The sequence below is a fragment of the Vombatus ursinus genome, unplaced genomic scaffold (genome assembly GCF_900497805.2).
Source record: "Vombatus ursinus unplaced genomic scaffold, bare-nosed wombat genome assembly UNPS02010193.1, whole genome shotgun sequence".
Classification (NCBI taxonomy): Eukaryota; Metazoa; Chordata; class Mammalia; order Diprotodontia; family Vombatidae; genus Vombatus; species Vombatus ursinus.
In genome coordinates, this window is record NW_020949971.1 from 8847004 (window position 1) to 8863478 (window position 16475).

The following is a 16475-nucleotide window of genomic DNA, read 5'->3' on the forward strand; positions in this document are numbered from 1 at the left end:
CGGCAAAGATACTGAAATGGTTTGCCATTTCCTTCTCCAGCTCATTTTACAGATAAGTAACTAAGGCAGACAGTTAAGTGACTTGCCCAAGGTCACACAGCTGGTAAGTGTCTGAGGCTAGATTTGAATTCATGAAGAGGAGTCTTCTTGACTTCAGGCCTGGCACTGCACCACCTAGCTCTCCCAGCAGTGACCTACCAAAATCAGAATAGGCATAAATGGACTGAAATGGGACAGAGTGCCAGTGTAGAAACCTAAGAGCCAACTTCGATGTCCACCATAGTTATGTGGTTTTGTTACTGTGAATGAGAATCTGCACTCGCATTATAAGGGCTGGACCCACCCCTAACCCCCTACCCCGATAACCCACCCCAGATATGGATATTTTGTTTAGGGGGCTTATCTCATACCCACAGCCCCTGCCCTTTCTGCTTTTCTGTCGTGGCGGCTTAAAGTGGAATGATCATTTGTAAAAATACTCTCAGCCCAGGAGAGTATTTGATATGCAGAGTCCAAATCAACTTTTTGATCAGGATTTGTCTTTTTGTGTAGATTTGCATATTTTCATTAAGAGGGTTATCCCTGTTTAGCGTCCTGTGGTATTGCCTGCTTAACATAGATGATTATAGAATCATAGAATATTAGAGCTAGAAGGGAACATGCTGCAGATGAAGAAACTGAGTCCCAGGAAGGCCGAGTGATCTTCTAGAACAACCACATGGTCGTTTCAGTCCCGTGTGCTTCCCCTTAGACTGTGGTGTACAAAGCCATAAATTACATCTGATTTATTCCATATATAAAAGATTGGTATGAGTCTAATGGAGGCACTTGAACAATGTAGTTTTTACGTTGTCGTGGTAAAAGAGGATGGTGGGGAGAGGGAGAGGGGTTGAGTCTGTGATTTCACTGACAATAGAAACCTTGGGCGAAGAAACTCACCCTCTGCTGCGTAAGTCTGTACCTTCTGCATGTAGAAACAAACTATTCCCCTTCCCACCCCCACCTCTCCTTTGAAAAGTATTGAGAAAACATTTTTCCCAACATACCAGTCTAAAGCCTGTGGGCTAATCTTAATGAGAAAATTATCATTCATTCTTCAATTATCCATTCAAACATTGTTCTAAACTGAATCCTTTTCTCCCCTTATCAAAGGCCTAACCACTTTCTTTGAAGAATCTGGGAAACATTCTGTTGTCACTTTTGATAGAATGAGGTGGTGATCCCATGGCAAGGGGCCCATGGTGGGCCCACCTAAGACTAGTCCCCTTTCCCCATGTTTTGACTGGATTAGGGTAATAAGCAAACTAATAGAGGAAAAAGTCTCTGACTACTTCAATTAATTGACTGTTTCTCTTAAGCAAAGCTTTGAAAAGCTAGAAAGGAGAGTCCTTAAGAGTAAATGTTTGAATAATTTTAGAAATATATTTCTCTAGGCTTAACCAGAATTTAAGCCAGTATCATTCTGTTTGGTGAGGCAGACTGCCACTCCATCTGGACTGTGGCACATTGGCTCGTGTCTGGGAATGCTCGACACTAGAAATCCAGAGCAACTCTGGGAGAGGTGTCCAAGGGCCTGCAGAGACTCTGGCCAGCTTGAAACTTTCTCCCTCTAAGTCAAAAAATGCTTAGATTAGAATCATTTTAATTAACAAAATTGATTTTGTCCTACTTGTGCCTAAAACACAGAGCAGAGAATTTTCTACCACACGTGAAACTTCTAGTATTACAAGAGAGGTTATGTGACTGTTGTTCTGTTGGATGAAGCAGATGATTAACTGGAACCATTAACTAAACTCTGATCCTTTGTTCCATCTTAAGGTGAAATGTTGTCTGCTGTCTGGGAATGCTATAAATTTTAACTCCAGAATGGCTTATGTTAGAGATCAGAATAATTTTATTCATAATTAATTATAAATAATTATGGGGCAGCTAGGTGGCACAGTGGATAGAGTGGGGGCCAGCAGTTAGGAAGACTGTTCCTGAGTTCAACTCCAGCCAGCCTTAGACACTAGCTGTGTAACCCTCAGCAAGTCAGTTAACCCCATTTGCCTCAGTTTCCTCATCTGTAAAATGAACTACAGAAGGAAATGCAAACCACTCCAGTATTTTTGGCAAGAAAATCCCCCAAACTGGGGACACAGAGAGTTGGACACGACTGAAAAACAACTGAAATGTAAAGTATATTAATTATAAAATAATAATGATTAATAATAAAGAGGTTTCTGGCAGACTCATGCCTAAAACACTGAGTAGAAAATTTCCTTCCGCACTTGCACTTTTAGTCTTGAGAGTTAACTAGAGCCCTCCGAGGAGCCATGACGGGCACACAGTCACAAGGGCACAGACCTTGAAGCCAGGTGTTTGTGGCTCTGAGGCCGGCTCTCTAGCTGTACCTAGCAGTCGGAGTATTAGGTGGTAGGTGGGGTCTAGTAGCAGCAGCAGTGGTGGTTAGTGAGCGTTTATTTACTTATTCTCAGTTCTCATGTGCCTTAAAAGCTTAAGACCACTGGAATGTAACATATATCTCAGTGTGCATCCATGTAGTTCACCCATGTGTGTGCATGTGTAGATTTTACTATCGTTTGGCGTAATGAATATTGAAACATTTGTTAGTTCCTTGTTCAACTCTTAGGGAAAATCTATTGGTGCCTGCTTTTGGACAGCCCTGCCTGACAGAAGTTGCTGGCATAAGCCAAGAGATAATTTATACACTGTATTTCATTTAAATCAGCAACATGGTAAAAATACTTCTTAATATTTTTTTTTGAGAAAAAAATCAAGCAAGAGACTTGTCCATTCAGCTTACTACTGTGACAGATAGAAAAACAAATAAAAAGATGATTCGCATGCTTGCGATGGGGAGACAGTGCAGAGGTGTGCCAAAGCTGTGTGCTGGGGTACAGAGGCCATGTGCTCCTAATGGGGTTTAGGACTGGGAGGTAGATGTCCAAAAACTGTGGAGAGGACGAAGAGGAGTGTGAAGGCACAGTGAGCCCTCTGTTTAAGGCCTGCACATGTTATCACCTTTGTGGCTTACGTAGTAGCCTGGTGTGGTGCAGGGCCTGCAAGTAGAATGTCCATTTGGTGGCAGTAAACACAGATGCAGAGATGGAGATGGGAGGGGTTTACCAAAGGTCACCCCTTTGGTAGAGGTAACCCCCACAGTGAGGGAAGTAAAGGAAGGACTCAGTAAGGATAGCTTGATTCTCATATTGTTTCTGACTCTAAGCCTAGTGCTTTATTTGAAAACAAAGCAAAACAAAAAAACTCAAAACCAATCTAGGACCCTTGTCTTTCTACCAGTAATTGGCTAGCCTTTGACATCAGGAAGGTCACTCAGCACCCTATGTTTCCATTTCCTTATTTATTATCAATAATAATAATCTCACCTTTTTGTAGGTGTGTATGTCTAGACCCTTGATTTCATTGATGGAATGAACTCCACATGTGGAAAGCTCCCTTCACTGATGCAGAATAGGAGCGTCTCTGTCCTTGAGAATCTTGGAGAATTTCCTGAGGTCCTGAGAATTGAAGTGAGAAGTTGAGGGTCTTGCCTGTGCTCAGTCACACTGCTCGTGTGTGTCTGAGTCAGGAGCGAACCCACAGCTTCCAGTGTCCAAAGTGTCCATCTACTGGGTCAAGTTGGTTCCCAGCAAGAAGAAAAGAATTTTGTATAGCACTTTAAAACTAACGAAGCACTTTATATGCAGAGTGCTAGTGCCGTTCCCGCCTTAGGGATGTTATGAGTTTAAAATCAATCATAGGGTGAAAGCACTTAGGAAAATGAGAAAGTATGTTCTAGCTGCTGAGAATGGATTATGACCTACCAAATTTTCTTCCTCTGCATTCCAGAGGGATGAAGAAAATGATTTTCCACTCATTTCAAATAAATTACTTTCTGAAATAATAAACTCACTTTGAAATTTGCTGTGACTGAAAGGGGGTGGAGTAGGTCCAAAAATGACAGTTGTAACAGACTTAGAGAGACTGATTCTAATTGCCCAAAGGGGAGGAAATATACCTTCTACTATATTTGATAGGTTTAATAAGTGATACCGTTTCCCCAAGTAAAAACAATGACAAACTCACACTTAGAACTAATGATCCACCTATTCTGTAGCTCACGTTGCCTCTTATGTAGAGAATTTGATTGTGAATTAGTAAAAATTGAGCCACCTTGTATTGCTTGCCTTCTCAGATGGGTGGGGGAGGGATTGGAGGAAGGGAGAGAATCTGGAACTCAGAATTTAAAAATGAATGCTAAAATAAAAAGGGAATGAATGAATGGATGGATGGATAGACAGGCAAACAAACCAGCTTTACTTGGAATTTTAAATTCTTTCCCTTCATTTTTAGGCAAGGACATGTCAATCTTCCTCCACTTGAGTTCAAACCAGCATTAATGTTGGAAACCTTCAGCATCAGTGCTGTTGTAATGGAGAAGTCAACATGTACGCCTCAGAACTCAACCAATGCCTTTTCATTTCATGACCTCAACAAACGTTACTTCAACACCTTTCACTGTAACTTCACTATTTCCTGTCAGTCAATAAGCCAGCATGTGGACATGGCTCTGGTTCGCCTTATTCACCAGTTCAGTACCATGATAGATGACATCAAGGCCACCCAGACTGACATCAAACTTAACAGGTACACAGCGGGGTCGGCTTCCCCCACCCCTACCTTCAAAACCCACAAACATCGAGACTTCCGCTCCTCCGACTTCAGCCGCAGCTCCCGAGGGAGCCTCAATGGTGGCGGCAGAGTCAACAACGCAAAGAGTAAAAGAGCCAGCAACGAGAACAACAAAAAGGAGTCCCGCAACAAGAATTCTTTAGGACGGTCGGAAAGAAGGACCTCCAAGGTGTCGAGGAAGGGCTCCAAGGAGGTGGTGGATCACATGACCATCCACATGGATGACTCTGATTCCATTACAGTGTCCGAACAGAGCGAGCCCTCAGCAGAGTGCTGGCAGAATATGTACAAGCTGCTTAACTTTTACTCGCTCATCTCTGACCCGACCGGGATATTGGAGAAATCGTCAGAAACGTTTGGCCCGACTGGTAAGGGACCATTTTAAATTTGGAAGTTAAATGCTCTGCTTGTATTTGTCATAAATAATCACAACGACTTACCTCAATTTTACAAATGTGGTCATTGAGATTAAGGATCAGACACTGGAAGGAGGCTCCCTGCCGTTAAGGTGGTCCATCTCCTTTTGACCATCTCTCTCTTGCACTGGTATTGAAAACAACTTGTAAATCCTGAGGACTGTACCCCTCTGAGTCGGTATCGTTCTTGTCTCCCCTACTAAAATTCATATTGTTGGTGGCAGGCTCAGTCTTTGCAAAATGCAGGATACAAACAATTCTTAACGACTGTAGATTTTTCAGATAGAATTAACCAAAAAGCTTTCTGTTAATTCTCACCTTTTGTTATCTGAGTCTGGATATTCTTGTTTCAGAATCTATACACATTATAGTGCTAATGATACATTATACATATATTGTAATGCTAGTGATGAATTTTACCTGTTTAGATGAGATTTAAGTATTACAAATTTAAATTATATCCATCTTGCAAGCCAGAAAAACCTCATTTTAAGGAGGTATCTTAATGTGAGCCAGAGAGGTTACAAAAAAGGGTGTTTCAAATACCTTTGTGTTGTTCCTGTTTTCTTTTGCTAAACTTTGATATGTCAGTTTGCTCTCAATATAGGAGTTCGGAGCCCTACGGAACCTCCATGTAAAGTTGTGTTTGAGAATGAACAGGACAATAACAGCTTGACCAAAACACAAAGGAAACGGAGCTTGGTCACTTCAGAACCTCAGAATGTCACTCTCATAGTGTTTGGCATTGGCATGGTGAACCGTACCCACCTTGAGGCAGACATCGGTGGACTCACAATGGAATCAGAGCTGAAAAGAATTCATGGCAGTTTTACCCTTAAGGAAAAAATGAAAGGTATGATTTTGTAAAATCTGGTAATGCAACTTTACCACTAAAAACTGTTTTCATTCCATGTTTCCAAAATTTCTGCTTTGCAAGTTCTTCTCCCGAAATGAGAATTCAGGGCATGTCAGGTCTGTGTCAGCAGGTGGGGACTCATGTTGAGCTGGCTTCTTTTGGGGGCAGCTTCATGACTTGGTGAAAATGGTGAAATGACTTCTTAGGACACATGCAGTTACAACGTGCCCTCCTGCTCAGAGGCCCTTGTCCTTGTGTGTAATTTCTGACTGACACCTAGCAGCTCTGTAACTGGGTAAATCACTGAATTCTCTGAGCCTCCTTTTCTTCATCTGTACAGTGGGGAGAATAATGAGTAGACTTTCTCCTTCATAGGGTTTCTGTGGAGCTGGCACTTTGTTATCCTAAATGTTTTAGACACATTTAGACACAAGCTTCAGTCACTCCAAGCAGTGATGCCGCAGGAGATAGAGCGTTTCAAATGGAAACAAATGTAGACCATTGTGACTGTTGCACGTGGTAGTGTGGCTTCCGACATCCTAAATTGACCAGCAGCTTACAGAATTTCAGAAATATGTCAGTGAAAGCTACTTCACAAAGTCTGTCTTTTTAAACTTGTATTGATTTTCATTAGGCATTTGGTAAAGACAGGACATGGAATGACAAAGAAGCTACTGGAAGCCTGAGCCCTGAAGCCCCGGCACCACCTCCTAGCTGGGGATTTAGAGCAGAGGCGTCAAACCCTGTGAACAAGATTTTAATATAATGGGGAGATGTGTAACAAAATAAGTAAAAACACCCCCCAACATAGGTTATGTGAATTTGTGGTTTTCTAAGGTGGTATGCATCCAGGTAGAATTCGATTGAGTTTGACTTTGACAGCACTGATTTACAAGGTCTGTGATCTCAGAGAAGGGGCACATGGCATGTTCTGCTTGATATTACCTGCGCAGCTCATGAAGAGGGGAACAGCTTACGTTGATGTAGGTCTTCATCATTGACAAAGTGCATTACGCACAGCAGCTCGGTGAGGGAGTTAGTACAAGGATTATCCCCCCCCCCCCTTTTTACTCAGCAGAAAACTCGGGGTCAGAGAGGTTATATAACTTGTCACAGAGCTGGCAAGTCATGGGGATAGGACTTAACCCGCCTCTTCTGACGATGAGACCAACAGCTTTTCTCCTGTACCTTGATAAAGTGCAATCCACGAAAGAGCTGCCAAGCATCTTTATAATGCCTGTGTCATACTCATAAAAGCTGTATTGGCAATGAAATCAATATGTATAAAATGCACTTTGAAATACAGTTAACACTTTGTTTTACATAATGTGCAAAGTTCATTCCAGTTGTTTTCCTCCTTGTTTTTAAAGATGTTTTACATCAAAAGATGACTGAGACCTGTGCCACTGCTCATATTGGCGGGGTTAATATTGTGCTGCTTGAGGGGATTACACCAAATATACAGTAAGTAGCAGAGCTTTTTCTTTATTCTTGTTATCATTATGTGGTTTTATAAAAAGAAAATTAGCATTCAAGAGCTATCTTTTTCCTATTCCAACTTACTGTTCAGATTTTATATGCAATATTAAGTTATTAAATTGCTTTGGAGGTTTTGGAAAACACGATTGTTTTAGGCAAGATTTCTTTCCTTTGCTAAATGTTCTTCTCTGACCAGAAACAGCAGTAGAATTTGATACCATTTCTATTGGATTATAAGAAGCATCATTGCCATAAGAAGACTTCTCAGCCCCCATCTCATGACCCGCTAAATTCAGGCTGCTGAGTGGAAGACAGTGCCAGCAGAGCACAAAGATGGCAGCATTCTCTTTGAGCAGAATTCGACCTAGATTTATATAGGATTGTCAGTAATTTTTAAAATAAATTTTTTCACTTATTATAGATGCCAAGATTAACACACTGAGAATTAAAAGCTATAACATTAGGATGGGGTAATAGTGACCCAAAATAAGTAAGGGTTTATGTGTGAATATGTCCCTAAAAAGGTCACTTGGAAAGAGACAAGAAATAAAAACATGCACCATTACTACGCCCATGAAGAAGGAAAAATGGGCAAACATGCAATTATTAATTAGATGACTTAAGTACCCTAAGTAAGGATCATCATTGTCATAATCATTGTGTCTAGTATTAGACTTCAGAGGAAAAAGAAGTCAGGAACCATGAAGATACCCAGTCATATGTCATAAAATAGAATAGAGATCATAGGTTACAGTTGAATTGTACCCATTTTCCCAAATGCCACTATTTCAGATCACTCTCTGTTTGTGGTAGATTCAGCTTATTACCACGTAGTCTAGAGAAACGGAAACAAAAAGCTGACTCTGTGTGCTTGGGTGGGGAGGCAGTGTGAAGGCCATCTGCAAGGCCTCTGTAGCCCAGCACACAGCTTTGGCTCCCACAACCACTCGCCTGATCAGGCAGAGATGGTAGGCAAGGAGCCAGGCGGTCAGGGTGCCAATGGCCATGCATCCACACCTCAGTTTGGCTACGGCAAAATAAGGTACCTGTAAGGAGTTTTATTGAAAAACTGTGAGTGAATATTTTTGAGTCCCCAAGGCCATCAGCGTCTCTTTTTTATACTGGGCCTTGGTTCCCTTTGGACCTTGTGCCTCTGATCTCATGGGAGGAGAAGGGAACGATGCAAACTCAACGAGGACTTAGTATCGAAACATCTTAGAAACCTAGTTTAACGTGGTTATGTTAGAAGGATTTTTCAGATTACTTGGCATGTTGTGACTAATGTTTGCATGAATGTTCTTTATTTGCTTTCTTTTTCTCTTCTTTTCCTTCCATCTTCATCTATAGACTGGAAGATTTCCCCACATCTCCTACAAGCACCGCCAAACAGGAATTTCTGTATGTCATCTTCTGCTTCCTTGGCTTTCAGTTGGCGTGAGAGTGTGTGATTTAAAAACAGAATGTATCATGCCTGTTGCTTTGTTACTATTTGGTCACTTGGATAGAGCTTTGTTTACATTGTATGCTTTCATTACTATATCAAAGTGTCACATTAGAGGTAGATAAACATACCTTCCTCATGAATCAGTGCTAATTTTTCCCTGGGGAATGATCAGTACTTATAAGGCTATGGTCATGTGGATTGATGGTTCCCTGACTTGTTAATGGTTGGTATGTATCTTACCTTAAAGGATGTTATCTCAAGCTTAGAACAGAAGATAGAAAGTTCTCCTTTATAGTCAAGAGTTCTTTATCATAATTGCAACTAGAATTATTAAAGCACTAATACATAAAAGATGATACTCTCTTTAATTTTTTTTTCTTTTAAAAGTAACTGGAGTGGAACTTCTAGTTTTGGTGCCAGGGGACAGAACTTTTGTCTTCTCTGTCTTCAAACCATATTATATTTGACTTATGTTTTGAGGGATTTGATTTTTATCTGAATCTGTTTAATAATGAGTAGTGGGAGATAATACTTAAATATTTGTTATACAGTAATCTTTAAAGATATTAACTGGCCAGTTTAGCATTAAGAATTAAACATACTTTATGTACATTTCATTTCTTGATTTTAAAAGGTTTAATACTGCATTATGATATTGAACTTAACATTAAAAGTCTTTTTGAGAATGTAGCCCTGGACATATGTAATTGAAACTGGAAATACAGAGTAAACACAAGTCCTTTGGAATGTAGATAGTTTAAATAGGTCATATAGCAGGCAGTTTCTGAAAGTAATTTTTCTTTGAACTAATCCAGGAGCAGGACCAGTATTAGGGATCAAGAGGGAAAATGGAGCAGAAGGTATTAGGCTCAGCTTTTAAAATGTGGATGTTAGTTGGCCCTATATTTCTTGCTAGTAATTCCTAGGGGAAATGGCCTAGATGTCTTTTTTCTCCTCATAACCATTCTGATCTTTTCCAAGGAGTGAAGAAGTCGTTAAAGGCTTAGTAATTGATAGCCTTGTTCATTATCTGCTTGACTTTTATAGTAATGTTGTCATTTCCTTCCTATTCACTGTAGAAATGATAGAAGCTAAAAAGAAGATTCAGAATTTTTTTAAAAAATTTCTTCTTTTCTGTCATTTCTTATCTTTTTTTTCCAGTGTTCTGTTTCTTTGTTTAATGCTATAGTAGAGGTCTTTAACGTAGTTTTTTGTTTAATAACACAATTGGGGGATCTTTTGTCTTTTATTGTTCTTAAATGTTAATTTAGTGCATGTGATTTCATTATGTGTTTGTCAAGTAGTTAGACAGGATGGAGAGTTACAAAATGAAAGATCCATGTGAGGTTTAATGTCTGCATGCTCTTTGAATATCCATGTTTTCTTGCACATGTATATTCATACTAATGCCCTCTTAGAAATCCCAGACACATTATTAAAATTGGAATAAATACATTTTTTGCTTATCATGAATTGAGTAGATTACCTTAAAAGCACACATTGCTTCCATGTTGTATTCCATGTACATGTGCAAAGTCTGAAGGCATGTATAGTTTCTTAAAGTCTACTTTGCATGCTACACATGTACTCACAAGTACTGGAAAATATCTTTGAGCAGTATATTTCTTCTCTGTTGCTAGAACTGTAGTGAAGTGTAGCATCGCCAAGTCTCAAGCCCTCTACAGTGCCCAGCGAGGGTTGAAGACCAACAATGCTGCTGTGTTCAAGGTGGGAGCAATCAGCATCAACATACCGCAGCACCCGGCCACCTTACATAGCATGATGGTCCGTAGCTCACACCAGCTTTCCAAGCAGATCTCAGACCTCATCAGACAACCATCAGCAGCGTAAGTCTTTTCTTCATTGGCTGTGGTGTGGTGTGCCTTATTGAGGCCATGTAACTGTAAGCTAAGGAAGACGGGTCATGAGGAAGCAAATTTTTTCTGACCAACTTTGGGGGAAAGATGCAGATCAGAATAACATCCTCGGATTTGAAGTTGGTAGCTTGTCATCAGTGGAATAATATCACCACCTAAATAAACTACTCCTTGCTCTTCCAGTGTCCCTGTCCTGCAGAAATGTGGCCCTGGAAAGTAGTGGGCGTTGTAAAAGGTCATTTAGGTATTAATACCAATGGCATGTACGTTTCAGTGTATTAGAACTATGTATATCCCAAAGATCTATTAAATGTAAATACAGTGGAAAAAAAAATAGCCACCTGTGCGTGATCTGGGGCTGTGCTTTGTTCAGAGAAAATTAAATCTATTTTAAGACAGAAATTGGTCATCCCAAGGGATCATGTCAGATTGTAGAACACCATGACCTTATCTTTTGCCATCCATCTCTCTCCAGGAAGACAACACTGATGGTTGCCCAAGTCATCATTCTTAACCTTGAGAGTCTGGCACCAATGTCAAAATTATACTATTTTAGAATTGGGAGAAACCGTAGACATCCTCTAGTCTAACTTCCTTATTGTATAGATGAGGAAACTGAGGCCCAGAGTGGTTAAGTGATTCAAAATCACATAGGTATTAAGTAGTAGAGCTGGGGTTTCAGTCTAGATTGAAACATAGAGAAATACAAAACAAAATTTAGATTTTTTTTTTCCCATTACAATGGGGCAAATTTCATTTGTTTCTTGGATTGTCTAATTTCTTAGGGTTTAAAACCCTTCTTTTAGATTTTTTTTAAACCCTAGAGCTCAGACTTCTAGGAGCGTTCTTAGGCATGTGCTGGGAGGAATAGTGGTGAGCATGCTACCTTTGGAGTCAGTAGTCCTAAGTTTGCCAGGGTTTCCTCTGGTTCTGTGTGTTACGACCCTACAAGGAGAGGGGACAGATACCTATTTGGCATTTCCCCTTGTTGTAGTATTTTAAAGAACCCCTCAGAATATCTCAAGGAATCCTGAATGACTCAGGACAGAACTTGAAAGCACAGCTTTAAAGAAGCTTTGCCATATTTTAAAGTAAAATTAGATAGAGTGGTGTGAAATCAAAAGCCTTGGTTGCCTGATTATTTTTAACCTAAAACAGATGGTCGTCGCTGGGGTTCAGGGGCACCCTAAAATGTTGGGGTGCAGCATGACGAGGAATAGACGCATGGGTCACAGTCTTGAGTGAATTTGCTCAGACTGTCTCCAAGTTAAATGAAGGCATTTATTGGGGTGATGCACCCAACAGACTCTGTTCCTTAGAGGAGGCCAGAGTGCCCGGTGGGCCCTACTTCCCATGGGAGACAGAGCCCTTAGCCAGGTTACATGTCTGGTCTATATAGAGTTTGACAGGATAGGGGGAAGGGAAGAAAGGGGAAAAACATGGTTCTGGAATGTCAGGTAATCCAGAATATCTTTGTAAATGCACACAGATAAGCAAGGGGAACAGGAAAGGGGGAAGGGAAGAGCTGTTCTGGGATGTGAGGTAGTCCCAGGTACTTTGTGAATGCATACAGATAAGCCTGAGGTGGGGGCTTCTTGAGCACTTTTTGGCTGCTCACATCCTGCGTCCTGTTTGCCCCATCTGCCTGAAATGCTCTTTTCACTTACTGTAAGATCCTTGGCAATAAAACCTCAAAAAATTCATTAGAAAATGCTACTGATGATATTCTGATTCCTGCTCCTGGTCCTAAGTGTCAGTTGTTATCTTAACAGAATTTATATCTTTTTGGGGGGGGGGTCTGATCTGTGATTTCATTAGTGTAAGGAACCCTTGGGTGAGGAAAATCCTTCTACCAGGACTAATCTTTTGCAACTCTTCTGGAACTAAAAGTCTTAGAGGGTGCCGGGCACTCGGAGTGGTCAAATCACTTACCCAGAGTCACAAAACCAAGATGTAGGGTTTGAACCCAGCTCTTTTGATGCTTTGAGTGTGTCGAGATCCACTGACTCTATATCTCCATTTATTACGTGTCTGCTATTGAGAACTCATTTGTAAAGTAAAAATTGGAACTTCTTATTGTGATTCTTTTTATTAAACCAACAGCCCACAGTCTACAAAAGAAGACATTGCAACCCCTTTGCCTTCTGAAAAAACTCCAAGTGTTAACCAGACTCCTGTTGAAACCAATGAATTTCCGCAGCTGCCTGAAGGCTTGGAAAAGAAACCTATTGTTCTTAAGTTCAGTGCCATGCTGGATGGCATTGCCATTGGAGCAGCCCTCTTACCATCTCTGAAAGCCGAGTATAAGATGGGAAGAATGAGAAGTCACGGAATGACAGGTGATGAGATGGCATTCCAAGGGCCTCAGGCAGTGACTGACTGTGCCGCCTTAGGGTGGAGATGGTTTTGGTCCCATTGTTTACAGGTGCACAGGCCGGCTGCCTCCGGCCAGCAGTAGTAGTTTTGGGTGCTTGTGGTGTACAGATCACACCCTTCATATTATAAACTACTACAAAAGTAGGAGATATACCTCCTGGGCCTGAGAAGAGGCTGTAAACCAGAAGCAGTATGTATGATTTCATTGTCAGGCTTTCATAGATTTGATTCACATAACAATATTTGGGATAATAAAAGGTTAAATGCTCCCCCAAGAAAGAACTTGAGCAAATGAACCCATATTATTGAAGTTTTTTTAAAGGCCATATTCTTTTTTCCAACCTTTTTCATAGTTCTTAAATTGTTTGGAGCACTGACTCGTTGGTGGCTGAGGGGGCATAGTCGGAGGAGATGAGACATGGGAGAGGAAACCTTGTTCTTCTCACCCGTTTAGCTTCTGGCTTCCTGTCTGGTTCTTTGTTTTAGCTACTTTCCAAAGACTCTGAGTTGACAGCTAAAGCCGAGGGTGTGATGCTCTTTTTTCCTCTCTGCAGAGGCTCTTCAGTTGGGATGAGAGTTTTTGATTCTATATAATTGGTTGCTCTACTGCTTAAAAAAAAAAAGTTGGGTACATTTAGACTCCTTTATTAAGTAAAGTCACTTTGGTCTTACTTAACTCCACACGCATCCATTAGGCCCTGTGGGAATTGCCGGGGGTGCAAAGACAAACCCGAAACAGCCCTGCCCTGGGGCAGTGTGTATGGTGTGGCAGACGCTCCCTGGAGTAAACACCAGACGGTTTGGAGGTTGAAGCTGGCATCTCTCGGGAGCCCTTCCAGGCTGGCTGATCCCCACACCAGAATCTTTCTGTCTCTGGCTGCTGACAGTTCGCATTGTCCCTTCCTCTTTGCTTCCTTTGCTTTGCATCTCTTTCTCGTGGTTCTCTGAGGTCTTCATTCTTTGTCATCCCGTATGTGAAAGTAAGATTCCATTACATTCAAAAAGCAAGCACAGTTCGGGCACTTCCCAGGCACTGAAAAAATGTTTTGTTTCTGTTTATTTGGTTATCCCAAACAGTGTTGCTATGGATGCACCATCCCAGTAAACCTCTGGGTCAAAGAGGGGGATTAATTTGGCTTTTCTTACGTAATTCCAAATTATTTTCTGGAACTGTTGAATCAGTTCACAGCTTTGGTTTTCACACTTGCCCTGGTGGTGAAGCTGGGAATTACGTAGTTCCCAGTAGTTATGGTAGGGTTCTTTTCATTGCTGTTGTTATCTCATTTTTCCAGTCTACTTCCAGATTTCATACTTGATGTTAGGGCCATTCTCTTTGCACTTCTGGAGGGCCATGCTTGATCCTCTTATGCATTTGGATTCTGCTGCTGCTGCTGTTTTCTTGGGTATTGTATTTTTCCAAGGGACGTCTTAAACTGGGAAGCTACAGGGTTTCCGTGTGTCTGAAGCACTCTACTCCAGAGTGAAATCTGAACTCTGCCCTCCTGACTTGAGCTTTGTCAAGTTCCTGACTTTGGTTTGGGTCAGAAGAACACACCTGTGACTTTGTCCTTGGTTTGAGCTTCAGTAGATGATGGCTGCACTCAGCCGTGGTCAATCAGCTGAAAAGCTCCACGGGAACCATAGGCCCATTGTCTGGGCTTCTTGCCCTGGTTATGACACTGCCGGCTTCAGATTGGGCCGAGTCTGGGCTCCCAGTTCCCTCCCAGTGTTAGATCCCGTGGCTGCCGCCTTCACTTAGTGCCCAGGCTGGTACTGTTCTCGTTGCCTGTGCACAGTATGTTAGTGCAGGATCGCTCCACTGTTCCCACTGGGTAGAGACAGAAATGCCAGTTGGCTCCTAATCCTGCTCCCTGTGTAAGGGCAGGTCCTTCTGTGCCCATTCTGGGAGAAAGTGGGAGAGGATTCTCTCTCTTTAAATTAGTCTTTACAAGGAATGTTAGTAGGGAACATACACAGACAAGACAACTCAAAAATAACTTGGATTTGTTGTATCCGTGGAGGGAGAAGCAAGCTATACATGATGGGAATTCGTGGCAGCATGTGCGGTCCTCTGGTTCGGCTTTGCTTTATATGTAGCAATACTCATCTCGTTTGGTTAAGTTCAGAATTTGTGTTATGTCCTGAAATGAATGTGATGTAAAAACAAAAGCCTCAGTAAAACCGAACACAGAGGTCGTGGACCTATTTCTAGCCATTTCTAAATATCAGTAATTACTGTGCTCATTGCAAATAAGTTTTTTTTTCAATCAAGCAAAATCTCCTAGTTATTTTATTAGCTCTAAGTTATGTTTCACAGTATTGATACTATTTCTTTCTTCTTTTTCTCTTCTTTATTTTCAGGTGCACAGACGAGATTTACATTTGAACTGCCAAATCACCGATTACGCTTTACTTCAAAGGTTTCTGCCACAGATATGTCAACTATTCCTCCTTCTGCTAGTCTTAACCTTCCTCCTGTCACCATGTCTGGGAAATACATAATGGAAGAACATGACAGTTATTCAGATCAAGTGTGGAGTATAGATGAGCTTCCCGCTAAACAAGGTTACTATTTACAGGGAAACTACTTGCGTTGTGTGGCGGAGGTAATGCTTTTACTTTATTTCTAAAATTAAAGTTTAATATAAAATTCTAAAATTTCTGAATACATTTCCTTAAATTATCGTACATATAATGTACACATGATAGGGTGTGTATGTGTCTAAATGTATGTAGACATGTATGTATACATGTATGTGTATTCACTTAAATCATGTTTTTATAGTTTACGCATTCAAAATTCAGAAATTTGGACTAATTGGGAAAAGACCTAATTGAATTAGTAGAATTCTGGTATTAGCAGTTATTTTTAAAGAAATGTAATTTTTTGGTTTTAGGTAAATGTAATAATGTTAATTATAGCTAATAAAAAAATTAGGAGATTTTGCTTGATTGAAAAAGGAACTTATTTCTAATGAACTCAGTAGTTATTGATAAACAGATATGTAGTATTTAACTGGCTTTAAAAATAGTCTTTTGAGGGGCAGCTAGGTGGCGCAGTGGATAGAGCATCAGCCCTGAAGTCAGGAGGACCCGAGTTCAAATCTGGCCTCAGACCAAATACTTGACACTTACTAGCTGTGTGACCCTGGGCAAGTCACTTAACCCCAATTGACTTAAAAAAATAAAATAAAAATAAAAATAAAAATAGTCTTTTGTGAAACAGATTAAATAATGCCATTCTGGTTTGCCAGAAATGGCTGGAAATAGGTGTATGACTTTTATGTTTCTCTCTCTCTCACACACACACACACACACACACACACACACAC

The 16475-nt window shown here is 40.8% G+C and overlaps 1 protein-coding gene across 7 annotated transcripts in view; it reads left to right on the top strand.

The window, feature by feature from the left end:
* The window catches only part of KIAA1109 (KIAA1109 ortholog), a 197807-nt gene that overhangs the window by 116892 nt on the left and 64440 nt on the right, over nt 1-16475 (top strand). For 6 of the 7 annotated variants that reach the window (XM_027853674.1, XM_027853679.1, XM_027853680.1 and 3 more), the window contains 7 exons: nt 4357-5063; nt 5719-5964; nt 7338-7431; nt 8794-8844; nt 10531-10737; nt 12871-13106; nt 15505-15749. In XM_027853674.1, the coding sequence (XP_027709475.1) occupies nt 4357-5063; nt 5719-5964; nt 7338-7431; nt 8794-8844; nt 10531-10737; nt 12871-13106; nt 15505-15749 (1786 nt within the window). The remainder of the gene's footprint in view (nt 1-4356; nt 5064-5718; nt 5965-7337; nt 7432-8793; nt 8845-10530; nt 10738-12870; nt 13107-15504; nt 15750-16475) is intronic. The other variant, XM_027853678.1, reaches the window with a different exon arrangement.